Below are 25,372 nucleotides of genomic sequence, written 5' to 3'. Positions count from 1 at the left end.
GGCTGATCCTGCATTGAGTGGGACTAGAGGGCCTGTATGGCTCCTTCCAGCTCCATGATTCTATGATTTTATTGGCCATTGGAGATTTGATTGACTGCACAGATTTTTTAAATGTTGCTTTGGCAGTAATAGTCACCATTGAAGGTGAAGAAGAAGAAGAAGAAGAAGAAGAAGAAGAAGAAGAAGAAGAAGAAGAAGAAGAAGAAGAAGAAGAAGAAGAGTTGGTTCTTATATGCCGCTTTTCTCTAAGCGACTTACAATCGCCTTCCCTTTCCTCTCCCCACAACAGACACCCTGTGGGGTGGGTGAGGCTGGGAGAGCGCTGATATCACTGCTTGGTCAGGACAGCTTTATCATTGCCATGGCGAGCCCAAGGTCACCCAACTGACTGCATGTGGGGGAGAGCAGAATTGAACCGGCTCGCCAGATCAGAAGTCCACACTCCTAACCACTACACCAAACTGAGACTGAAGGTAAGCTGCAGCAGCCATTTGGTGTCTGGCTCCGCCTTCTGAGGCAGCCATTTTGTGTCAGAATTCCAAAGGTGTCCGTCTCATCCATCTGCTCCAATGACCACTCCTGTAACTATGCGCTGGAGCAGATGGAATTCTGACACAAAAATGGCTGCCTCGGAAGGCGGAGCCAGCCACAAAATGGCTGCTGTGGATTATCTATGTTTTGATAGTAGCGCTCCCCCATCATTTTCAGGAAACATGGATATGAACATTGAAAGCTACTGTAGAGAGATGGCCCATCGGTTCAGTTTTCCGCCTCCACCAAGACTGTGGGCCTGCCCTCCCGCCTGAAATTAGGCGTATTCGAACAAGCCGTTTTTCATTTTGCGTGTTGTTGGCTCGAGCCCCGTTTCTCTTGCCAACGTTCCCAATTCTTTTGTTTCTTTTAGGCCGTTGACGCACAAGCAGGCGTGGATCTTTGCAGCAATGTTTCTATCAAATTTCATTAGCCCGCTCATTAAAAAAAAGGTGACCATAGTTTAACCCCAAGCAAGGGCAACCCTGGGAGACTGTGCTTCGCGAATCAAAACAATGTGTCTGTAAAATTCGGTAGCATCCAAGAGATCGTTTTGAGACCGGGAATGAAGTTCTGACTTTCCATGCATGAATTTAACTGAAATAAGGTCTTAGATCATATTTTAGAATTGGATGTGATTATTAATACGTTGTGATCTGCCTTAGTCAGCTGAGACAGGGTGGAATAAAAGGCTGAAGAATCCATAAATCAATCTTGTGCTCTTCCTTTAAGCACTGGTTCTTCGCTGGATGGATTATCAATAAATCAGAATCTGGAAGAATTTGCTTGGGAAATCCGAATCTGCATGAAGGAGCCCTCCTCGTATAGGCTTTGGAATCCTGTTTCCAGAACGTATTTTCTGTCTCTGGTGTGGGATCTCCAGCAGGTAGATCTCCAACCACAACGGAGACAGGTGAGAAAATTGGCGACCATCTAATTTTCCAAGCCCAGCATTCAGGCTTTGGCCAGGGTGTGATCAGTGAAGGGTAGCCAGCTTGCAGGTGGTGGGCAGGGATCTCCCGGGATTACATCTGATCTCCAGCCACAGAGATCAGTCCTCCTTGGAGGAAAAGGTCACTTTGAAAGGTGGGCCCTATTGTTATTATTATACCCCACTTAATTCCCACCTCCAAATGTCCAGGAATTTCCCAGCAGCCTTAGGGATGCCAACCTCCATGTGGGACCTGGGGATCCCCTGAAACTGCAGCTCATTTTGAGATTCCAGTGATCAGTTCCCCTGGGGGGGGGAAAGGATGCTTTGGAGGGTGGATTCCTGTGGAATTGTACCCCACTGGAGTCCCCATCCTTCCCAGGCTCCATCCCCAAATATCCAGCAGCTTCCTGGCCTGAATATGGCCACCCAACCCCCCCCAACCACCGCTAAGACAAACCTATTAACCAGCATTCAAGATTCCACTAAAAAGCTCCCTTGGAAAGAACTCCCTCCAGTTATTCCAGCTGGAAACACCCCAAAGGAATGTTTGGGGAGCAGAGGGGACCAGGGGTGCTTTATTTATTTGGGGGAAACGCACTTATTACAAGGGAACGCAGAGCCTCGAATCATGCCCAGAATTCCTCTCCCAAAACCTCGTCTCCCTGGGCGGAACGGACCGTCAGCCTGGCTCAGCAGGGGACGGTTTCTTCTATCGGGTTCCAACCCCCGCTTGTGTTTTCGGTACCGCTGAGATCTCTCGATCCCGTGACCGTTGGCTGGGATACCTCCCAGGTCTTCTGGGCCAGGTTCCCGCAGCCTCGCTCCGTAACCTTAGACCCTCCAAAGCAGCAGCTCCTCCTCCGGCCTCCGCAGACTTTAACCCCTGCCCTCTTGCCGACATTCGAGGGGCATCATCCGGCCCAGGAGGGGAGGATCAGACGAAGCAGGCTGAAGTCCGTCTCACACCTCTCTGGAGTCCAGGCCGATGAACTTGACCATCTGAGCGCAAAGAAAACCAGGGCCCCTTTGCGCTCGATGGAGCTTGGGCCCCCCGTCCAAGAGAAGCCTCCCTCCAGCGCGGGAGCCGTCGGCCAAGAGGATACGGAGCTCAGCAACTGCAGGAAAAGATGCCTGTGGATTCCGCCCAACTTCTGGGGGGAGGTGAAGAAGATCCTGGTGCTGGCGGGACCCTTGGTAAGAGCCACCGTTTGCCACTCATAGGCCGGGGTGGGTGGGTGGGGGGAACTCCTGGTGGGAAGGACGGTGCAAGGAACCGGGTCTGAACGGCTCTCTGGGTTCCCTCTGGAACCAGTTTTGTTGTTCTTGTTTTACTGCCGGTTTCGTTACTGGTTTTCGAAGCATGCTTCATGCCCGTTCTGCTGAGATAGCACAAAACCTTAATTAAGACCTTTTCCTTCCCCAACCATCAAGCTGGCAGATGGTGGCCCTGCAGGGTTGCCATGGCAAGAGATGTCCAGAGGTGGCTTGCCATTGCTTGCTTCGGCATCACGGCCCTTGTGTGCCTTGGAGGCCTCCCATCCAAATACTAGGTAGGGTCAACCCTGCTGAGGGGCCATTGTTGGACAACATCAGGCTAGCCTGGTCTGCCCAGTGGAGCTATGGATGGGCGCATTTCCTCCCCTCTAAAAGGATGTGCTTTCTGTGAGCAGGATGAAAACAGGAGGCAGCTAGCTTGGCATTGACTAAAGAGGAGGGGGTTGCTGTTGACTGCTAAGCCGTGTTCTGTGTTCGGGTGCCATGACTTGAGGAAGCCCTGCTTGCCCCTGGAGCGTCCAAATTAAGATGCTGGTTGGACCACAATTCCAAACTAGGGTTTGGTGAAGGTTTTGTGCCTTGTTGCGATGACTGACTCCACAAACTACGTCTTGTTGAGCAGCAGGCAAACACATCTCTCTGCAACCCACCAGGCCACTTGGGGCTGCCAACCTCCAGGTGGGGACTTGAGACTTTTTAGTGGAACCCTCTTCCAAATGAGATCAGGCCCCGTGGGACTTTAAGCGGTCCTGCAGGACCCATAAGACAGAGCTGTTTTGCCAGGGCTCTGGTTGGGACCAACAAATGCCATCAAAATTCAGGCCTCCCTATGCAGAGCACCCAACCTACAGGTTAATGTCTATTGCCAATGATGTGGAAATATTTTATGTGCCACTCTCTCTAAAGAGAAAGAGGCAGCTTGTCTGAAATTGGGAGACTTGCTTTGAATGTTAATTGTTTAGACAGGCGACGAGACAGGCTGGGATGGGAGAGGCTGCTTTTTCAGGGGGCGAGAAGTCCTCTGTCTGCTCTGACTCTTCCCTCCTCCCCAGACGATCATCCAGCTCTTGGTGTTTATGATCCATGTCGTCAGCTCCATCTTCTGCGGCCACCTTGGCAAGGTGGAATTGGCTTCTGTCACGCTTGCCATCGCGGTGAGTATCCTGGTTGTCGCTGGGCTTTCGAATCCCCCGTGCAAGGCCTCTTGGGAGGTCACGGGAGGCCAGTGGGTTGCCAACCTCCAGGTGAGGATGACAAGAAGAGTGATTGGTTTTTATACCCTGATTTTTACTACCTGAAGGAGTCTCAAAATGGGTTATGGTCGATCGCCTTCCCTTCCTCTCCCCGTGACAGACACCCTGGGAGGTAGGTGGGAGACTGTGCTTCCCGAATGAAAACAACGTGTCTATGAGATTCGGTAGCGTCCGAGAGATCGTTTTGAGAGCTCTGAGAGAACTGTTCTGTTAGAACAGCTCTGAAAGAACTGTGACTGGCCCAAGTTCACTGTTAAATCCGTGGGTTCAGAGGCCAGGACGTGGGTTGTTCATTGCAGTGCTTTATTGACCCAAGTTAAACACACTGAACTAAGTTCCCCAACCTTACTGAAATCCTGAACAAAAGGATCTCTCCTCCCCATCACCTCATTGGTCCTAAGCGGAGATCTCTCGTGGGATGTTAACTCTGGTTACAGAACAGCAGCAATCCTTGTTTCCCATTGGCTGTTTTTTTATGACCCTAGCTGGAACATCAAGCTCCCGATTAGGTGCTTTATATGATCCCAGCTTGGATCTCAAGCCCTGGTCCTCTGAGGAACTCCATGCACAACAGTCACCCAGCTGGCTGCCTGTGGAGGAGCGGGGAATCAAACCCAGCTCTCCAGGTCAGAATCCGCTCTATTAACCATGACACCAAGCTGGCCTGTGCTCTCCTGAAATTACAATAGATCTCCATGCTGCAGGGATGAGTTCTCCTGGAGGAAGTGGCAGCTTCAAAGGGTGGACTCTATAGTAACACCCACAGGCCCACCCATGGAGCTGTCTCCCTCTGCAGACTCCCCCATCCGCAGGCAATGCCTCCCCCCCCAATCTCCAGGAAACAACCTCAGGTGAGGGGACGGACCCAAAGAAACCAAGACGTAAAAGATGAACTGAGCAATCTTAAATGGGATGGGGAAGTCATTCTGCAGGGACCATGCCGGGGTGTGAGAGGGCTATCCTTTCCAAGACACAGGCCTACCTTGGAATGCCAGTTGTTGGGGGGCAAGAAAAGAAGAAGAGTTGGTTCTTATATGCCGCTTTTCTCTACTCGAAGGAGTCTCAAAGCAGCTTACAGTCACCTTCCCTTTCCTCTCCCCAAAACAGACACCCTGTGAGGTGGGTGAGGCTGAGAGAGCCCTGAGATTACTGAAGAAGAAGAAGAGTTAGTTCTTAGATGCCGCTTGTATCTACCTGAAGGAGGCTCAAAGTGGCTTACAGTCACCTTCCCTTCCTCTCCCTGCAATAGACACCCTGTGAGGTAGGTGAGGCTGAGTCAGAACAGCTCTATCAGGGCTGTGGCCAGCCCAAGGTCACCCAGCTGGCTGCATGTGGACGGGCAGGGGAATCAAACCCGTCTTGCCAGATTAGAAGCCACTACACCATGCTCGCTCTCTGCAGGAGCAGTTTAAGGGTTTGAGGGGCTTGTAGAATCAGAGCCAGTTTAAGGATTTGCAGAGCTCTAGAAGAGTACAATTTTGGTGGGATCAGCCAGACTGGGGGCAGAGGAACATCTCATAGTGGAAAGTGGTATCACTCTGTGTGTCCTTAAAGACAGAAAAGGAAGGAGAAGAGAGCCTATGGTCCTGATCCATGGGGCAAAGGCACTGTGCAGGGCTGGTCCCAGCTCTCTGGTATCCACTGTGAGAACGAGGATGCTGCACCACACGGGCTAGTGGTCTAATACAGTAAGCCTGTTCCTCTTAAAGAAGTTTTGACTGCTTGAAATCTTTGTCTGAATTCTGATCATGCTGCCTTTTTGCCCGTCCTCTCTTCAAGGCGGCTACATTCAGACTGCAGGTAAACCTTCATCCCGGCCGGTAAACCTTCATTCATATACAACCATTCCATGCCTCCCGAATAATTATTCCTCCTCTTGTTCTCCCCACACTTTCTAGGTGATCAATGTAACCGGGATCTCCGTCGGATTCGGTTTGTCTTCGGCCTGCGATACGTTAATCTCACAGGTGAGCAGTGACTGTGCCCGGCAGCTCGTGTCTGAGCCAGAGTAACTGGAAAGGGCCACGATAGCTCTTATTTTTCGTGATTTATTCCGTCCCTGGGAAGGGACAGAGATTTCTGCAGCCACTGACATTCCGTCTGCAAAATACTAGAAACCTAGTTCTCCCTCTGAGATCTAGAAGCCAATGCAGGGATGCAGCCTTCCAAGCGTACCTTTAAGCCGTTGTAGCTAGAACATTGCTTTGTTTAAAAAAACGAGTCTTGAGAAAAATAAAGCATAATTGTCCCTGTCAGGCATGACATCCAGGAGAAAATCAAAGAAAACTGACGATGGCTAAACAGTTTGTTTCCAAGGCAGTGTAGCAATCAGAGCAGACAGCCAAGACGAGTCCCTAGATGGCGATCTCGTTTTCGAAGAACTACTCCGATGACTTCTAAGAACTGATTGAAATGGGTAGCCGTGTTGGTCTGAAGTAGCACAACAAAATCAGAGTCCAGGGGCACCCTGAAGGCCAACAAAGATTGATTCAAGGCAGTAGCTTTCGAGTGCAAGCACTCTTCATCAGACTATGAACAGTGGGAATATAAAGCAAAAATTAATTCTGTTAAATTAATAAACTGTGTCACACATCTAAATACGGCCATATGATCATTCTTAGCCAAAACAGTCCCCTGGAATTCAGTTGTAGTCCACAAAAACATAAGAGAAAACATAGCTAATGGTGGGATGGGAGCCTTTGATCACTGGCATAGACGTTTTTATTTCTCCTATATTTTTGTGAACTACAACTGAATTCCAGGGGACTGATGGGCTGTTTTGGCTAAGAATTATCTTATGGCTGTGTGACACAGTTTACTGATTTAACATAATTAAGTTTTGCTATATATTCCCACTGTCATGCCGATTTCCATACCCCCTACACACTTTCCGGACGCAACTGGATGTCACAATCCCGCCATTACCACTGGGAAACCAGTCTTGCGTCAGTCTTGTTTCTCTCTCAGACCCAACAAATCAAACCCCATGGGCTTTTCTGCTTTGTATTTTCGGGTTTCTCTACACTAGAATCTCCCATGCTATTACTCATTAATTAATCAATCAGTGGAAAAACCATCCCACAGTTAATATCAAAACATTAAAAGGTTGAGATCCCGTCTTCCATTCGAGTTCTGCTCAGCTGTGTTGTCAGCTCAGTCCTTATTGTTTCTGGCATGCAAACGTAATCGCGGTTTTCAGTGGAGGTTTTCTGTTGGGGCGGTGGTGGTTTTATGTTATCATTGGCCCCGGCCAACAGCTTGGTGGAAGAGCTCCATCTGGCCGGCCCTGCGGAGCTCCACCAGTTTTAACAGGACCCAGACCTCCCCTGGGAGGTCATTCCACCAGGGGTCAGGACTAAAAATGTCCTGGCCCTGGTTGAGGACAAATATACTTCCCTGGGGCCAGGGACCACTAGCCGATTGGTACTGGCTTTTTCCTGCAATAGATTCACTGCCCTCTTTGCTTTGTTACGTCAAGGTGTCCTATAAGAAATCCCATTTAAATGGGGGAAAACGGCACAAAGGAAGCCAAGGAAAGTGATCTAAGCAGGCAGAGTAGAAACGCCTGCTACGATGATGTACAATAAAGTAGCAGAATGGAAAAGGGCCACCTGGGGTAATGCTTTAGGCCCAGGTTTGCTTTCATGCGTGACACGCCTTCTTTTCCCAGACCTATGGTGGTAAGAACATGAAGCGTGTGGGCATCATCCTGCAACGAGGGGTCCTCATTCTCCTGCTTTGCTGCTTCCCCTGCTGGGCGATCTTCATCAACACGGAACAGTTCCTCTTGCTCATCCGACAGGACCCAGAAGTCTCCAGGTGAGGGGAAACCGGGTTTGGTGCAATACAGGAGGAGGTCAGGAATTATGCCCGGTGGGGGGGGGTATTGCTGGATGCGGGGAGAAACAGTCACCCAGGGTTAAATTCTTTGCAGGAATATTCAGGGGTAGATAGCTGCCATTTTGTTTGAGAAGCTTGGAAGAGACTGATTCAAGTGTCACCGTAAGATTATCATAGGAGTCGCGTTGGATCAGGCCAATGGCCCATCTGGCCAAAACCCAGGTGCTACCAGGAGGTCCACCAGCAGGGCCAGAACTCCAGAAACCCTCCCATTGTTACCTCCCAAGCATCAAGAAGACAGAGCATCACAACCCCAGACATAAGAACAAAAGAGAAGCCATGCTGGATCAGGCCAATGGCCCATCCAGTCTGGGTCACACAGTGGCCAATACCCAGGTGCCAGCAGAAATCCTCCCATTGTTGTCCCCCAAGCACCAAGAATACAGAGCATCCCTGCCCCAGACATAGGGACATAAGAGAAGCCAGGCCAATGACCCACCTAATCCAACACTTTGTCACACAGTGGCCAAGAATCAGGTAGGGGAGAGACCGCAGCAGGGTATAATACCACAGACTCACCTCTGTTGCCTGGAGATCAGTTCTAATAGCAGGAGCTCTGCAGCCATCACCTGGAAGTTGGTAACCATGCCCCTCTGGTGGTGGTCGCCTTTGAAAAGGGCACTCTAGCTACCTATATCAGTCCAGGAGGGCCAAAGGTAGAAAATTAATCCAGTGGAAGGATTTATGGAATAGCTGTGACATTTAAAGAGATGAGGCAGAAGATTCTGGAGAAGAATGACCCGCCCAAGCAGAAATAGATACAGATAGAAGGCCCTTTTAGTTCTCCTTGGTACAAAGGATTATGAGATTACTGCTATTTCTTCTCTACCTGCCTGAAGCCTGCTTTCTTGTAGGCACCCCTACAAATGACACTTCTGCAGTGTCAGGAAACAAGCTTCTTAGGAGGCTGCTGTAAAGAAATGCCTTCTTCATTCTGCACACCTTGGATAATGCACTCTGCATGTGTTTTTGCAGCTGGGTTTTCCTGTGCAGAACAGGGCCCATTCTGCACACAGGAAAATCCAGCTACAAAAGGACATTGAAATTAAATGATCCTATGTGTGCAGAATCGGCCCTGGAAAATCTTTTTATAAAGTGCATTATCCAACATGTGCAGAATGGGCCTGCTGGGTGAAACAGGAAAATCTTCTTCTAAAGTGCATTGGAAGTGCATTATCTAAGGTGTGCGGAATGATTGCGCTGCTCACTGGAGTTGGGGGAGAGGCTACACTGTTTGTTTTGATTTCCGATTTCTCTCTCCTCTCTTTCTCTACAGACTCACTCAGGTTTACGTTATGATCTTCATTCCGGCACTTCCTGTAAGTCTCACCCTGCTTTCCCCTCAATATGCTGTGTCCCTCAGCTGCCTGGTTACTCTGTTGCTCCATACTGGTAGCCAGCAAGATTCTATAGCACTTGGCAGCCATGTGGCAGGCAGGCATCCAACAGGCAAAGCCCTTAATAACCATTCCTGTATCTCTGACCAGCCCCACATCATCCAGGACTTCACAGATGTGCACATCCCACTCCTAAATCCAAGGATTACAGCTACAACTCCAGAGGTTTCTCCCCACCCCAAATCATGCTCACTCCCAGCTCCACCCCCAAAGTCTCCAGGCATTTTCCAACCCAGAGCTGGCAACCCTCTCTCATTCCAGTTGTGTATCTTTCTTAAATAATTCCCAGCATTAGTTGATATTCCCAGTGTGTTTCTCTTCTTGAGCAAGGTTTGAGTCCAACAAGACTTCCGGGGTGCAAACTTCAGAGAGTTCATGCTCCCCTCTGGGTTCAAGATGGGATCACACAACTGTCAAAGGGACAGCATCCGTTCATTGAGGAAATTCAGGATGAAGGAGGCAGCTTCTTTTTCGACAGGAAGAGGCTGAGGCCGGAGAACCACCTCTCTGATCTGTTGCTGTTTTCTTCTCATTCTGCAGGCAACCTTTATCTATCAGTTAGAGACCAGGTACTTGCAAAACCAGGTAAGCCGCCTCTTCCTCTTGTTTCTTCCACGTGAGGGAGGTCCACTTTGGGAGGTCCTTCCGGAGCCCATGGCAAAATCAGGAAAACAATTTTCACAGAGTAGTTCAGGTGTGGAATGGGCTTCCTAAGGGAGCTGCCTAAGGGGTGGGGAGCTCCCCCTCACTGGCAGTCTTCAAGCAGCGGCTGGACAGAGACTCATCCTGGATGCTTGAGGCTGATCCTGCACTGAGCAGGGGGCTGGACGAGATGGCTGTATGGCCCCTTCCCACTGTAGGATTCTGTGAGTCTAGTTCAGCAGTGGAACGGGCTGCCTAAAGAGGTGGGGAGCTCCCCCTCACTGGTGGCCTTCAAGTAGCTGCTGGACAGAGACTGATCCTGGATGCTTGAGGCTGATCCTGCATTGAGCAGGGGGCCGACCAGATGGCCTGGATGGCCCCTTCCAACTATAGGATTCTGTTCTATAATTCTATGATTGTTATAGGTTCCTCCTGAATGGGTCATGCATCCTAAGGGATGCCTCAGGGCTGGGAAGAAATGACCCCTCCTGGCTGATGGAGGGAGGGAGTAGAGGCACCTTTGCATGGAAAGAGGGAAGTTTGAAATTCTGGGAGGGATGGGGAGAGGAGCAGGCGGACTGAGCTGTGAGCTGGCTGAAATGCTTCAGGGATGCAGGATCTCTTGCTGGAGATCCAGGGAGGGCTAGGGGGTCTGCCTCTCTGTGCTGTCTTGCTTCCACATCTGCACTACTGGCCAGAGGCCTATGGCAAATTACGCACAGGGTGCAAAAACACCACAAGCCTCAAATGCTCTCTCATCATAGGAACTTCTCAACATGCAAGGAAATGCAGGCAGTTCCTACAATCCAACCAGTTGAAATGAAAAGTAAAAACATGTTAAAGCCACCTCCTCTTCGTAAGCTAAACGTTTCCGAGGTTGGCTAGCGCTTGGACGGGTTTCAACTTCATCGCGCTGCTAGGAAATAATCCCAACGTGTTTCTTCCCCCCTGTTGTAGCGGATCATCTGGCCAGAGGTCTTGTGTGGCACTGCGGGCAACATCGTCAACCTCATTGCCAATTACGTGTTCCTCTACGAGCTGGAGATGGGGGTCAGGTGAGGAGCCCCCCCTCCCCCCGAGATGGTTGGAGGGCATCACACGACAGCCTAGTTTTTCTTGCCTTGCGGCTTGGCTGGAAGTTCACAGCTGAGCCTTTTCATTCAGATGTGGACGGGAGAAGTTGAGCAGGAGGGAACGCCCTGGGATCAGCACGCGCCTTTTTAATTCCACCGTTCCAAGTTCAGTTCTCAAAGGCACAAGCGAACAGCCCCAGGAGGACAGAGGAGAGAAGTTTCGCTCAGAAGCTGAAATTGCATTTGGTTTCGGCATTTGGTTGCAGAAGGGGTGTTGTAGCGTCAGAAGTAATGGTAGAGGACAGGAAGGCCTGGAGCAGGGTTAGTCAAACTGTGGCCCTCCAGATGTCCATGGACTACAGTTCCCATGAGCCCCTGCCAGCAAATGCTGGCAGGGGCTCCTGGGAACTGTAGTCCATGGACATCTGGAGGGCCGCAGTTTGAGTACCCCTGGCCTGGAGGATCATTTTCCATGGGGTCGCAATGGGTCGGACACGATGTTACAACTAACAACAACAATGTCGGAAGGGCATTAAAATGCCATCGAAGAATTCACCCCAAGAACGGACTCGGGAAATTGATATATCAAAGGCTGTCAGAATAAGGGGAAGGGACGAGGACAATCCCTCCTCAAGAGTAAAAAAGCCAACAGCTAATTGGACGTGACTGCTAAGATCAAGGCACACAGCAGCTAGTTTCATTCTTTAAAAAATGTTCTCCAATCATTTTTGTAAAGTCTTCAAGGGGTGTGGCCCTCACCCCCTCCTTGTGTTAGAGAGTTATCAGTCCTGCAGCATCTGAGATCAGACTTCCTTCCCCCTGATCAGACTGACAGCTGATCGGCTTCACTAAGTGCTTCTCCCCCCAAGTCCCCTGAGGTTTAGGTCTTCCTAAACCTGGCGGCTTCAAGAAGGGGTGGGACTTGGGGCAGGGAGGGACCTCAGAAGAGGAGTCTAATGTCCCCCCTCCAAAGCAGCCCTTTTCTCCAGGGGAACTGATCTCTGTTGCCTGGAGAGGAGCTGTATAACCGGGGGAGCCCCAGGTGCCCCCTGGAGGCTGCCATCCCTGGTTAAGCGCCTACCATGTCCTCCTGCCCACGTAACCCTCCTTCTTCCTTCTCTCCGTCTCTTCCAGGGGCTCTGCCTGGGCTAACACCATTGCTCAGTATTCGCAAGCCATCGTCCTCTTCCTGTACATCCGATGGAAAAAGCTTCACGTGGAGACCTGGGGAGGTGGGAACGGATTTCCTCCCCCGCTTCCGATCGATCAGCCCGATAAACCTCAGCACTGGGAAAGGAGGAGACCGGTTTGGGGGAGGCAGCCCCATTCCCATTGAACTCGGCTCCCTTGCGAGGAAAGAACCCGATCTCTCTTCCCTCAGTGCAAAAGCAATGCATTTGCGGCTCATCCGTCTTGCTCCCGGCAGTCATGCAGGCTGGCACTTGGTCTCCTTTGGCCTTGCAGGGTGGGCGTCTCTGGGCCCGGGTTCATATCCTACCCAGCAGCAGTCTAGTGGCTGTCGCAGCGGCAAGACAGCCCTCACAGGCCTGGGCGGTCGGGTTGGCCACTCAGGGTTGGGAAATAGCTGGAGATTTTGGGGGTGGAGCCTGAGGTGGGTGGGGCTTGGGGAGAGGAGGGGCTTCAATGGCGTGTAATGTCAAAGAGTCCGCCTTTCAAAGCAGCCATCTTCCCACCGTGAACGGATCTTGTAATTGGGTATGCCAGTCCCCAGGTGGGAGCTGGGGATCCTTGGCTTTACAGTTCCTCTCCAAGCGATAGAAATCAGTTCCCCTGGGGGAAATGGCTGTTTTGGAGGGGGGACTCTGCAGCAAAAGTCCCTCCCCTCCCCAAACCACGCCTCCTAAGCCTCACCCCCACCCCAAATTTCCAGGTATTTCCTAACCCAGGACTGCCAACTCCACCTGGCGGGGTGGCCTTTGCCACAGCCAGAACATGTTCCGTGGGCCCCTTGGTGGTGCCCTCCTCCTCTCTCGCCCTCCTCCGGCCTCACTCAGCCTTGGCTCCTCAGCCTCATCTCATGCGAGCTCCTAATCCCAAGTGACCGGCCTGTCCACAGCATCAGTTTAGCATCAGTGGCATCAAAAGGGTGGGTGCGTGTCCCCGATGCAAAGATGGCTTCACCGAAATGAGAGCGCCAGCGATAAAGCAGTAGCCCACTCCAAACCAGCAATCAAACCCGGGAGTCCAAGACCACAAACGTCCCATCCGATCGTCCTTCACCCCAGGCAGATTTAAAGGGCCAAAGTAAAAATATCTCAGTGCCTGAGTGGGCCTATCTTACTTTGGAAGCAACTTCGCCCCCAGAAGTGCTGGCCGTGTATCTCTTTTCCTTCTGTTTCCAGTGTGGTGTAGGCCTCTGATCTGGAAAACCAAGTTCTATTCCTCGCTCCTCCTCCATCTGTAGTCAGCTGGGTGACTTTGGGTCAGCTGTAGTTCTCTCAGAGCTCTCTCAACCTCACCTAACCTCACAGGGTGTCTCTTGTGGGGAGACAAAGGGAGGGTGATTGTAAGCCACTTTGAGACACGTGAGGCACTGCCGGGTGACCATAGGCCAGTCCCAGTTCCCTCAGGACTCTTGGTCTCACATACCTCACAGAATTCTTGGCCCCACATATCTCAGGACTCTTGGCCCCACATACCTTAGGCAATCGTAAGCCACGTTGAGGCACATGAGGCCAGCTGGGTGACCTTGGCCCAGTCATAGGTCTCTTAGAGCTCTCTCAACTCACCTATCTTACAGGGTGGTTGTTGTGGGGAGAGGAAGGGAAGCAGCTTTGGGACTCTTTCAGGTAGTAAAAAGCGGGGTACAAGAACTGAGCTCTTATTCTTCTTCTTCCTCCGACGTAGGCTGGTCCACTGAATGCCTCCAGGAATGGGACGTCTTCATGTCCTTAGCCGTCCCCAGCATGCTCATGACCTGCATCGAGTGGTGGACCTTTGAAATCGGGAGCTTTCTGATAGGTCAGTGAGAAGGTTGCAGATTCCTCTTTCTTTGTCTTCTCCATCCTAGGCTGGTCCGTTGGGTGCCTCCAGGAATGGGACGATTTCATGGCCTTAGCGCTCCCCGGCATGTTCATGACCTGCCTTGCATGGTGGATGTTTGAGATTGGAAGTTTCCTGATAGGTCAGTAAAGGGCCCAAGGAGCTGCCCCTGTTTGTCCACCTGGTGGTGGAAGCGTCCCTGTGTACAACCAGGAGGCCCGTCTTCACACCTGGGACTCCTCACTGACACTCTCACGGCAGAGCCCCCAGCCAAAGAGCACAAAACGACAGAAGGAGCAAGTTTAGGGGCTGAAAACCTCACTGGCAAAACCTGGCTTGAAGCCCTCCCATTGTGTAAACCAGTGGTTCTCAACCTTCCTAATGCCACAATCTTTTAATGCAGTTCCTCTTGTTGTGGTGACCCCAACCATATAATTATGCAAGTGATCTTTCACAGAAATTAAACAGAAACTGACCAATGGCATGAACATCCATGGTTCATGATTGTATATATATTGTTTTTTCCCCCCTGGAGTTTCTCAGTTCAGTTCTGCCTCTTGTCCCACCATGCCCATCTCACTCTTTTGCGTTGCTCCAGACACACAAACGCTCTATCTCGATCTACCCCGCAAGGCTGTTGTGTGGATGGTGCCCCCCCTGGCCAAGCTGCTTGCCCTGCTGCAATTATAGCTTTATTATAGCTCATCTGGAGAGGGGTGGGATTCAAAACCCTTTCCCGCGGCCCCCGGAGTTGCTTTGCAAGATTCCCGAATTCCATGTGGCTTTCCTTCCCCTCTCCTTTTTTTCAGGCCTGCTCAGCGTAGTAGAATTGTCAGCTCAATCCATCATTTATGAGGTGTCCACGGTTGTTTTCATGGTAAGATTTTTTCACAAACCCCCCCCCCATACATTGCACGGGGTTTTACCTGGGGTCAAGATATTTTGGAGAGATCGCCCCAAGTAGTAGGACTGTTAACAACCCAGTACCTTTAGCTACGTTGCAAAAGATTCTGGGACAGTTGTATAACGGTGCTGCCTAGGTTTACCAACCTTCAGGGGCCTGAAGATGCCCTCAAATTACAGCCATGAGCGATGCCTCCACATGGCCACCCCAGATGTCTAGGAAGGAACCAACTCAGAGCTGGCAACTCCATGTGGGGGCCAAAACCAAACTCTCCAAAATACGAACCTGAGGGGTGCAACCATAGGATCTGGCCCAGATTCTGTGATTGTGTTGCCACATGTAAAAGGGTGGATTCTGGGAGAGATTGGCAGGTGGGGGAGAGAGGGGGGGGAAAAGGGAGTCATTTTTGCACAGAGAAAACCAAATGCACAAAACTTATTTATTTTACAAAGACAACAGAGGTGCCTTGGTCTCTCTTCCCTACAGCCTCAGCAGCATGGAAATGGATATGCTGCAGCTGAGGTCCCCAAGCTTTTTGAGCAGAGGGGTAGCTTTAAGGATGGCAGCCTCCAGGTGGGGCCTGGGGATCCCCTGGAATTATAGCTCATCTCCAGACTAATGAGATCAGCTCCCCTGGAGAAAAGGGCTGCTTTCAAGGGTGGATTCCCATCGTATTATTTGGTAGACGCAGACTCCAAAGCTCTTCGAAAACACAGCTCTTTTACTGAAGTAACGCCAACCAAGACCAACAATACCCAGCCAGGGAAAAGGGGCAAACCACAAACTTATGTACACTTGAGTTAACCCACCAAGAGCCCCGCCTGGCCCTGAGCCAGATGCTCTGATGGGCCTGTAAAGTCTAAGAGGTTATAGTCTCTGATTGTTTGGTCTTTCAAGCCTTGATTTGCATCGTTTTTTACATTCGCACTATTCAGTCCACATGCCTAACTATTATACTCCACTGAGGTCCCTTCTTGTCCCAAATCCCGCCCACTCCAGGCTCCACCCCCAAAGTCTCCAGGGATTTCCCAAGCCCAGAGCTGGCAACCCCAGGTAGCTTTGGAATGGGTGGGTGGGTGGGTGGGTGGAGCCACAAAATGGCTGCCCTGGGAGCCGGAGCCAGTCACAAAATGGCTGCCGCAGCTTTCTTTCAATTTGGGATGCCAGTCCCCAGACGGGACTTCGCTTGGGGCTCCCCTGGAATTACAGCACATCTCCCAACTACAGAGATTAGTTTCCCTTTGGAGGATGGACTTCTATGGCACTGCATCCCACTGAAGTCCCAGTCCTCCCAGGCTCCATCCCCAAATCTCTAGGAGTTTCCCACCCTACCTTCAGCCGCACCGTGAAGATCCTTCAGCTGTGTTGGCAGCAGCTGCTGAAGAAGAAGAAGAGTTAGATTTTATACCCTGCTTTTCACTGCCCAAAAGGAGAGAGCTCTGAGAGAGCTGAAAGTGGCCCAAGATACCTAACAGGCCTCATGTGTCTCAAAGGGATTGACAACCGCCTTTCCTTCCTCTCCCCTCAATAGACACCCTGTGAGGTAGGAGGGGCTGAGAGAGCTCTGAGAGAACTGGGACTGGCCCAAAGTCGCCCAAGTAGGGCATCTGTTCTGGGGAGAAGGAGGGCAGGTGATTGTGAGCCTGCCTTGAGACACCTGAGGCCTGTTGGGTGGCTTTGGCCCGTCACAGATCTCTCAGAGCTCTCTCAGCCCCTCCTACCTCACAGGGTGTCTCTTGTAGGGAGAGGCAGGGTAGATGGTTGTGAGCCTGCCTAGAGACACCTGAGGCCTGTTGAGTGGCCTTGGGCCAGTTACAGTTCTCTCAGAGCTTTCTCAGCCCCTACTACCTCACAGGGTGCGGAACAGTTTGCGATTATAAGCTGCTTTGGGACTTTTTAGTAGTGAAAAGCGGGGTCCAAAACCCAGCTATTCCTACTCCTTTTATTATTTCTCTCAGATTCCATATGGGATTGGCACAGCTGCCAGTGTCTTGGTGGGCAACGCTTTAGGAGCGGGCAACGAGGAGGAGGCCAAGAGGACCTGTGTGGTCACCTATCTGTGCACAGGTAGGTGCCGCTTTGCAGCGTCCAGAAGTAAAACAGCACAGCGTCGCAAACCAGCCCTGACTCAGACCCTTGGTCCAGCAAGATTAGTCGCCTGCTCTGACTGGCAGCACGGAAAACTTTTCTCCGCCTCAGAAATCCCTCATCCTTTCCTCATCTCTTTGGAACGCTCTCTCCTCCTTCCTCTGTTCTTCAGAAATCTGTTTCCTTTCTCAGCTGCCTCCTTTGGCCTCTTCTTCAGATCCGTTTCCTTGAAGAAAGAGTGAGCTTTGGAGGGAGGCCTGTATGGCATTGTATCCCCTGAGGACTCCCCCCCCAAATCTTGCCCTGCCCAGGCTTCACCCCCATAGAGTTCTCTCAGGTCCACCTACCTCCCAGGGTGAAATTCCTAGAGAGGAATCTCCCAACCCAGCTTTGGCAACCCCACCCCAAACTCTATGGCTCAACCATAAAGCCCGGGGTGAATCCTAGAATGTTGCCCCAATGTGATGCTGTAACTTCTGGTTTTGTGGGGGAAGGGATGCCGTGCATTAGGGGGGACACTGAAGGATCCTCCCCTCTTCTCTTACTGGCCTGTCAAGCAGCAGCTAGGGAGAGCCCTGGCGATCCTAGCTGAAAAGTGGGACAGTAGAGCAACATAGGCAGGGAAAGGTAGAGCTCCCTCATTCTGCAGCAGTGAAGCTTGCAGCATGTAGCTACGCTTTGGAAGACGGCGGTCTGATTTACTAAGAATATATTTGGGGATTCTATGGAAATCTTCCTTCCTTCCTTCCTTCCTTCCTTCCTTCCTTCCTTCCTTCCTTCCTTCCTTCCTTCCTTCCTTCCTTCCTTCCTTCCTTCCTTCCTTCCTTCCTTCCTTCCTTCCTTCCTTCCTTCCTTCCTTCCTTCCTTCCTTCCTTCCTGTTATGTGATTTATATCCTGCCACTCCCATTCAATGGCTCATGGCCTGTCTCGGGCCGGGAATCACCAACAAATCGGTACTCACAGAGCATTTAGCTGCTACAATATCTGGGACCCTGCTGGGACTGAGATTCTGAGTAAAACGTGACCAACCAGAAAATATTGCGTTCTGCGGCAGCAAAATCCTGCACTGATCCTGCCTTTTGCTTTCTCCCCAGTGGGTTTTGCCCTCCTGATGAATGTCGTCTTGATAGCGGCAAAAGACGTCTTGGCCTATGTATTTACCAGCGATGAGTGAGTAACACAATCCGTTCCGCCGAATGATAATGAGGATAATGAGGATAGTCCAAGGGTGGCCAAATAGTGGCTCCATGGACTACGGGCAGGGGCTCATGGTAATTGTAGTCCGTGGACATTGGGTCACCGCTTGGCCACTGTAATGGAACCGGCCCGCTTCTGCCTTGCAGGCCCAGTTCTGCCTTGCCCACCCTGTTCTGGCTGGTTGCCAGAACTCCAGGCAGGTGGCAAAAGGGACTCTCTGGGTAATACACTGCCACCACCTGGTTATAGTACAGGGTCACAGCTGCGAGAATCACACGTGAAGCCTCATCTCTGTGGTCTCCCACAATCCCAGCACGTGAGTTATCACGAGGGTTCACCCCTCTGGGTCTTCCCTTTGCGCTGGGCTAATGTGAGACCACACCTGGAGTACTGTGTGCAGTTCTGGAGGCCTCACTTCAAGAAGGACGTGGATAAAATTGAAAGGGTACAGAGGAGAGCGACGAGGATGATCTGGGGCCAAGGGACCAAGCCCCATGAAGATAGGTTGAGGGACTTGGGAATGTTCAGCCTGGAGAAAAGGAGGTTGAGAGGGGACATGATAGCCCTCTTTAAGTATTTGAAAGGTTGTCACTTGGAGGAGGGCAGGATGCTGTTTTCGTTGGCTGCAGAGGAGAGGATATGCAGTAATGGGTTTAAACTACAAGTACAACGATATAGGCTAGATATCAGGGAAAAAATGTTCACAGTCAGAGTAGTTCAGCAGTGGAATAGGCTGCCTAAGGAGGTGGTGAGCTCCCCCTCACTGGCAGTCTTCAAGCAAAGGTTGGAGACACACTTTTCTTTGATGCTTTAGGATGCTTAGGGCTGATCCTGCGTTGAGCAGGGGGTTGGACTAGATGGCCTGTATGGCCCCTTCCAACTCTAGGATTCTGTGATTCCGAGGCAGGGGAACACTACATGGATCAGAGAACCATGGCCCACTTTCAATTTATAAAGGATGTAGTAAAAAAAACAAGGCTTTAAAAAGCAGGTCTTCAGCACAGCACAGAAGTAAGCAAACGAGGCAAAAGAAACAGGATGAAACTCAATCCTTTTCCCCCTCTGCTAAAATGTACCCTATCTAATGTTCAATTCAGGGCAGGCACCGTCGCTTAATTGGTTCCCTACGTTTTATGGCATTGTCCACGTGGCCAAGATGGCCACTCACCTCTTCCCCCAAGACCAGAGTCCTCCAGGGATGGTCAGCAGGCAGGAGAGCCCTTCTTGTTCTGGTCAGCCGTCCCCTTCCCTAGGAATTCTGGGAAGAAGAAACTCCCCTTCCCACTCCAGGTGCTGCTTCCTGGCCAGGCCAATTAACAACTGAGAGGGAAGGTGAGCAAAGAAGTAGCACCCCCCCCCCCACACACACCCCTCTGCCCTGCACAGATGGGGGGGGGAGGTGCCTTTTTGAAATAGCAAAGGGGGCCTTTCTTCACAGCCTGGTCTAAAAAGCTCCCCCCCCCCATTAAGTAACCAGCAGCAGCTTCAGCCTTTCCTCACAGGAAAAGTGCTCCAACCCTGCCAGGGGTAGTCAAACTGCGGCCCTCCAGATGTCCATGGACTACAATTCCCAGGAGCCCCTGCCAGCTGGAGCTCCTGGGAATTGTAGTCCATGGACATCTGGAGGGCTGCAGTTTGACTACCCCTGTTCTAGGCAGAGAGCTGTGCCTTTGGGCTGGAGGGTGTGGCCTCTTACCTACAATTCAGCAAGAGACAACTCTATAAGAACGCCAGTTTGATCCTGCGGCTGGCGGCCTCTTCTATTCATTCTCCTTCTTTCTCCAAACCAGAGAGATCACGTCGCTTGTGGCCTGGGTCATGCCAGTCTACGTGGCCTTCCACCTGTTTGAAGCCCTTTGCGTAAGTCCCTCATCTGCCCAAGGGGGCTGGGATGGGCGTCTCAATCTCACGGGGGGCTGTGGGCAGGATTCAGTTTGGGCCGCTACCGAACGTCCTAATCCCAGGGTCCCGTTTCGATCTCTTGTGCCAACACCCGCCCCCCCCAAACAATGCACATTGTTATTGTTTTAAAGATTCAGCGTTTGGGTAATAGGAAACGGTGCAAAAAGACTAAAAATGGCCAGGTTTATAAATGTCGGACAAGAAGGCTCTGACTGTCTGCACCTGGGGTCCGTCTGCTCCAGGGTTACCCCCATGGCACCGACAGAATGTCAAGCAGGTGTATTAAACCTTGCTTTGTTTGGCTAGCTACGTTACCCTGGATTTGGGGAGCCAGGCTTAGGCACCCTACTAAGACATGCACCCCCCTCCTTGAACACAAAAATGTTAACCCTGACCACGTCCCCGACAAGGGAGCAGAGAACTGTTAAAGCCCAAGTGCTGGCAACAGAGATTTGAAAGAGATATTTCGCTGCCTCCCTGGACCTTCCTTACACAGGCCTGGGAGAGCATCTCAGGCACTTCCTGGATAGACGCCTGTTTCCTGCCTTTCCTTCAAGTCCACTCCTCAGAAGAAAGGGATGTCTGCCATCCATAACCCTCTCAACAGTAGCATGAGGATCCAGGGTGGTACCGTGGTTAGGAGGGGGTGGCCTCTAATCTGGAGAACTGGATTTGATTTCCCTAGCCCTCTTCCACATGCAGCCAGCTGGTAGGACCTTGGCTCAGTCACAGTTCTCTCAGAGCTCTCTCAGCCTCACCTCTCTCATAGGGTGTCTGTTGTGAGAGGAAGGGAAGGGGATTATAAGGTACTTTGAGACACGTGAGGCCTGCTGGGTGACCTTGGGACAATCACAGTTCTCTTTGAAGTCTCTCAGCCTTACCTGCCTCACAAGGGGCCTGTTGTGGGTCAGGTCAGTGTGGTGTTGTGGTTATGAGCAGTGGACTCTAATCTGGAGAACCGGGTTTGGTTCCCCTCTCCTCCACAGGCAGCCTGCTGTGTGAAAGGCCAGTCACAGTTCTCCTAGAGCTCTCTTAGCCTCACAGGGTGTCTGTTGTGGGGAAAGGAAGGGTAGGTGACTGAAAGCTACTTTGAGACTCCCTTGAGTAGTGAAAAGCAGGGTACAGAAAGCCTAGCTCTTTTTCCTTTCATCCCTGAGGAAAGCAGATGGGTCAAGGATTTGGGGGAGCTTTGCTGGACGGGGAGCCACAGCAGACACCCAGCCAATTGCCCCTTGAGGCGAACCCTGCAAGGAATTACTTGAACCCCTTCCTCTCCTTTCCGCAGAGTTCGGGCAGTGGAATTTTGCGTGGCACGGGCAAGCAGAAGCTGGGGGCCATCTTCAACGCCATCGGCTATTACATGGTGGGCTTGCCGATCGTGGTAGTCCTGCTTTTCGTGGCCAAAATGGGGCTGATAGGTAATGGTCCTGGGAGTGCCGGGGGTGTTTTCACATAGGGCCCTTTGCAAGGCAGCAGAAGACCTCTGGCTTGTTCTCGGGCGAAAGCAAAAGACAGCTTGTTTAGAGCAAAGCCGCCAATCGGTCAGGATGTGGCTCAGAGGTAGAACACCTGCCTGGCATGCGGAAAGTCCCAGGTTCAATTCCCAGCATCTTTGGTTAAGGATTAGGTAGGAGGTGATGGGAAAGATGGCTTTTTATTTATTTAAAACATTTTACATCCAAGAGAAAATAGCTACTCTGGAAGGTGGATTTTTATAGCATTATGCTCAGCTGTGGTTCCTGCCCTACCTAGCACAGACCATCCTAGGCCCCACCCCAAAATCTCCAGGTATTTGTGGACCCAGAGTTGGTAAACGGTACACTGCGTCTTGGGAACGACAACTTTGTGCGTTGGGGGCAGAGGCAAGATCCAAAGCCAGCATGCAGAGCTTAGTCCTTCTGTTTGTGTTTTGCTTTTTAACTGGACAGTTTTGTAACTGGACAAAAACCACACTGCTAACGTTACTGTGTTTTGAGAACAACAGGAAAAGGACCTGAGAGAGGGAGGGAAGGGAAAACGGGGCACCAGCCCAGACTCTGGAGCAGGGCCGGCCAAACTGTGGCTCTCCAGATGTCCATGGGCCACAGTGAAAAGGAGCACGGTGCTGGCAGGGGCTCATGGTCATTGTAGTCCGTGGACATCTGGAGAACCCCAGTTTGTGGCCACCCCTACAGCATGAAGCCTGACACAGAGCTGGCCCAGGGGTGGCATTTAATTCCTCTCCTCCACATTAAATAACAAAATGCATCCCCAGGAAAAGTCCTGAAACAATTAATTCAAAAGAAATTCCATCTGAACATCTGGAAGAAGTTCCTGACAGTCAGATCGGTTCCTCAGTGGAACAGGCTTCCTCGGGAGGTGGTGGGTTCTCCATCTTTGGAGATTTTAAAACAGAGGCTGGAGAGCCATCTGACGGAGAAGCTGATTCTGTGAAAGCTTAAGGGGGTGGCAGGTGACAGTGGATGAGTGATTTGGTTGTGAGCGTCCTGCATAGTCGAGGGGGTTGGACTGGATGACCCATGAGAACCCTTCCAACTCTAGGATTCCATGATTCTAAGCATGGTGGGATGTGAGGAAACGGCCAGTGCTTTGATGAGTTGCAACTCTTTCATTTCCTTTCTGATCAGTTTATTGAGCCAGCCTGGGATGATGGAGGTGCTTCATGGGATGAAGCAGCACCGGCCTTTTTGTTGCATTTAATTTCTCTCTCCCCGCTCTGCAAGGCCAATTCATTCACGGGGCCAACTCCAACCCGGTGAGGTTTTCCTCGTCACTCGCCAGCCCCCAAACAGAAACTGGTCCTGCTGGGGGCAAAACGGAGGTGGAGCAAGGGTCTAGGTGAGCAAGCAGCGTCCCCGGCTGAGCAGGCCTCTCTTCCCTTCAGGGCTTTGGCTGGGCATGTTGATCTGTGCCTTCATCCCCTCCACCTGCTGCATCGTCTATGCCGCCCGGATGGACTGGAGGCAAGCAGCCGAGGAGGTAAGCCCGCGGCCGGAGAGCGCCTCTGGGCCGTTTCAATTCGATTCCAACATCTTTCATGATGAGTTTGCCTCTCTCAACCTGACTCATTTTTCCTTGTCGTTTTCTGCTTCTGCAAAGCAAATTCTCCTCTGCAATCGATCTACATCAGGAGTAGTCAAACTGCGGCCCTCCAGATGTCCGTGGACTACAATTCCCAGGAGCCCCTGCCAGCGAATGCTGGCAGGGGCTCCTGGGAATTGTAGTCCACGGACATCTGGAGGGCCACAGTTTGACTACCCCTGATCTACATGTTAACCTTATATTAGCATCAATGGCATTTACGGTTGATCGTACAGCATGCATAGTGCAGCCAGGATTGTCGGGCAAGCAGGCAAGGGATAGTTGGAGGAAATTTGCCATCGCCTGCCACCGTGTCTTAGCATTCCTTGGAGGAACTACCCCTCCCCCAAATCCTTAGGAGTCCCCCCCTCCCCCAAACCGTGGCCGGGTTCAGTCCTGCTCAGCTTCTGAGATGCGGCAGGATCCGGGCCATCCTGATCAGGGTGGCATCAAGAATGCTATCAAAAAAGGGGAATGCCAGCAACGAGAAAGGGAGAAATGAAAAGGGCCAATGCGGTATTTAAAAAGGAACCAGGAGACAGGCAGATGGGCCTGTCCCTGATGTTTGCATTTGAAGCTGGAGACAGAGATGCCCAAGAGCAGGGAGAAATTGCTTCTAAGGCTGGGATTTTTCACTTGGCGTTGTCATGTGGACGTAGCAGCTGAGTTTGTTGGACAGGTGAATTTAAAAGCTAGGCTGCAACGACGGCTCAACTTAAGTGGATTGTCTGGATCTGTCCCTAGGCTCAGCACCGTGCAGGAGTGACTCAGAAGCACCCACAGGAGTTGGACTCTGCTTCCCTTCCGGCCAAGGCAGCTCCCTTCTCAGGTAGGGAATGGCAATTTTGATCAGCAGCTAAGAATCGCTCTGCCCTGGAGAGAGGCTGCTTCCAACCCTCCAGGTTTTGACCCCTCTCACTGGCCTGGCTCTCCTCCCCTCCCCTCCCCAGAGTGATTTGAGGCATGGTCAGACCCAGACTGGTCACTGAGGGTTGACACTTGCTGGCCATTGCTTCATTCCTGGCCCCAGGGAAGCACATCTGGCCTCAACTACGGCCAGGGCCTTTTCAGTCCTGTCCCCTACCTGCTGGGATGAGCTCCCGGAGGAGCTACGGGCCCTGCGGGAGCTTTCGGCATTCCACAGGGCCTGCAAAACTTTCAGCATTCTGCAGGGCCTCTTCCACTAGGTCTATGGTTGAGAAAGATCTGTTGACCCCCCTCCAGGATAGTGTGTGTATGGCCGCTTGGTTTCACCTGCCCCTTCTTCCCACCCACCCTGTTTGAGTTACTGGGAGAAGGGATTTTTATATTTTTTCTGCCGTTCTTCTCATTTAGATTGTTCATTTGAAATGTGATGTTTTTTTATGTCTGGGGTTTTAATGGGGTTTTATTCAGACTAATGTAACCCGCCATGAGTCACTGGGAATGGCGGGCAAGAAATCAAAGTATAATAATAACAAGCCTAGAAACAGGTGAAGCTGTGCCTCTGGAGCAGTCTAGGTGATGGGAAAACATTGTCTCTCCGAGGTTTTTCTTAAGACGTTTTGGTGCGCTTATGCATTGAGTAGCCACCAGCAAAGCTAAGGGCCCCCTCCCTGTCTGTCTTTTTGGGATGCAGCAAAAACAGATCTCAAGAACGGCGCCGTTCTGCTGAGCATCACCAAGACGGACGGACCGAGCTTTAGCATTCGGAGCCCGGAGGAGACGCCCGGCCGCTCCGCTGTTGGCCGCGTCCTGACCACGAAGCAGCTGATTGTGCGTCGGGGACTGGCGGTGGCAGCTGCCGTGGCCGTTCTGGCTGCGGGAGTCGTGATACGGTTCTTCACCATCGCTGATTAAGCGCCTCGGGTTTTGGCGCAGGGAAGAAAGATGAGAGCCCCACCAACAAAGTGGGAAAGGCAGAGAAGCCAGAGTCGGTGCGTTGTCCTTTAAGCCATCCGATCCTGGGCTGAGACTCCAGAAGAATTTGAATCCTGTGCCAACAAGCCCTCGAAACTGGCACTCCTCAGCATCCCTGGGCACCAGGAGCTGTGTGGGGCGTCCCGTGTGGAGTGAAATACCAGAGACCTTTGGGCCAGGCAGGCTCCTTCAGAGCCAAGAGGCGCTCTGGCGAAATGACAAAGCCGCTGAACAACCTCCGCGGCCGAACCAAAAGCCAATCATGGAGACCAATAAAGAGCTTTCAATTCCT

At 51.5% G+C, this 25,372-nt stretch overlaps 1 protein-coding gene across 2 annotated transcripts; it reads left to right on the top strand.

Moving 5' to 3' along the window:
• Window positions 1-2,363: 2,363 nt before the first annotated feature.
• On the top strand, window positions 2,364-25,371 carry LOC143824802 (multidrug and toxin extrusion protein 2-like). 2 transcript variants are annotated; one of them, XM_077312509.1, is made up of 17 exons: window positions 2,364-2,659; window positions 3,793-3,894; window positions 5,892-5,960; window positions 7,664-7,812; window positions 9,170-9,212; window positions 9,831-9,875; window positions 10,890-10,987; window positions 12,140-12,237; window positions 14,037-14,150; window positions 14,818-14,885; window positions 16,871-16,979; window positions 18,096-18,171; window positions 19,989-20,058; window positions 21,386-21,518; window positions 22,985-23,079; window positions 23,926-24,010; window positions 24,800-25,371. In XM_077312509.1, exons 1-17 carry the CDS (start codon window positions 2,501-2,503, stop codon window positions 25,018-25,020), a joined length of 1,734 nt encoding a protein of 577 aa, XP_077168624.1. In that variant the 5' UTR covers window positions 2,364-2,500; the 3' UTR covers window positions 25,021-25,371. The 2 variants fall into 2 exon arrangements, with proteins under 2 accessions (XP_077168624.1, XP_077168623.1); XM_077312508.1 differs by lacking the exon at window positions 14,037-14,150 and adding an exon at window positions 13,874-13,987 and having other exon boundaries at window positions 2,365-2,659.
• The last annotated feature ends 1 nt before the right edge of the window (window position 25,372 follows it).

Source organism: Paroedura picta, chromosome 15 (assembly GCF_049243985.1).
Source record: "Paroedura picta isolate Pp20150507F chromosome 15, Ppicta_v3.0, whole genome shotgun sequence".
Taxonomy (NCBI): domain Eukaryota; kingdom Metazoa; phylum Chordata; class Lepidosauria; order Squamata; family Gekkonidae; genus Paroedura; species Paroedura picta.
The sequence above is the reverse complement of the archived record's forward strand: the minus strand, read 5'-3'. Positions and strand labels throughout refer to the sequence as shown.

What these genes read in the sequence shown, in the direction of transcription:
- LOC143824802 (XM_077312509.1), top strand. Translation starts at nt 2,501, where the DNA reads ATGGAGCTTGGGCCCCCCGTCCAAGAGAAGCCTCCCTCCAGCGCGGGA. An exon ending in GGTCACCTATCTGTGCACAG is followed by an intron (nt 16,980 to 18,095) that starts GTAGGTGCCGCT and finishes CTTTCTCCCCAG; the next exon opens with TGGGTTTTGCCCTCCTGATG. An exon ending in CAAGGCAGCTCCCTTCTCAG is followed by an intron (nt 24,011 to 24,799) that starts GTAGGGAATGGC and finishes TTTGGGATGCAG; the next exon opens with CAAAAACAGATCTCAAGAAC.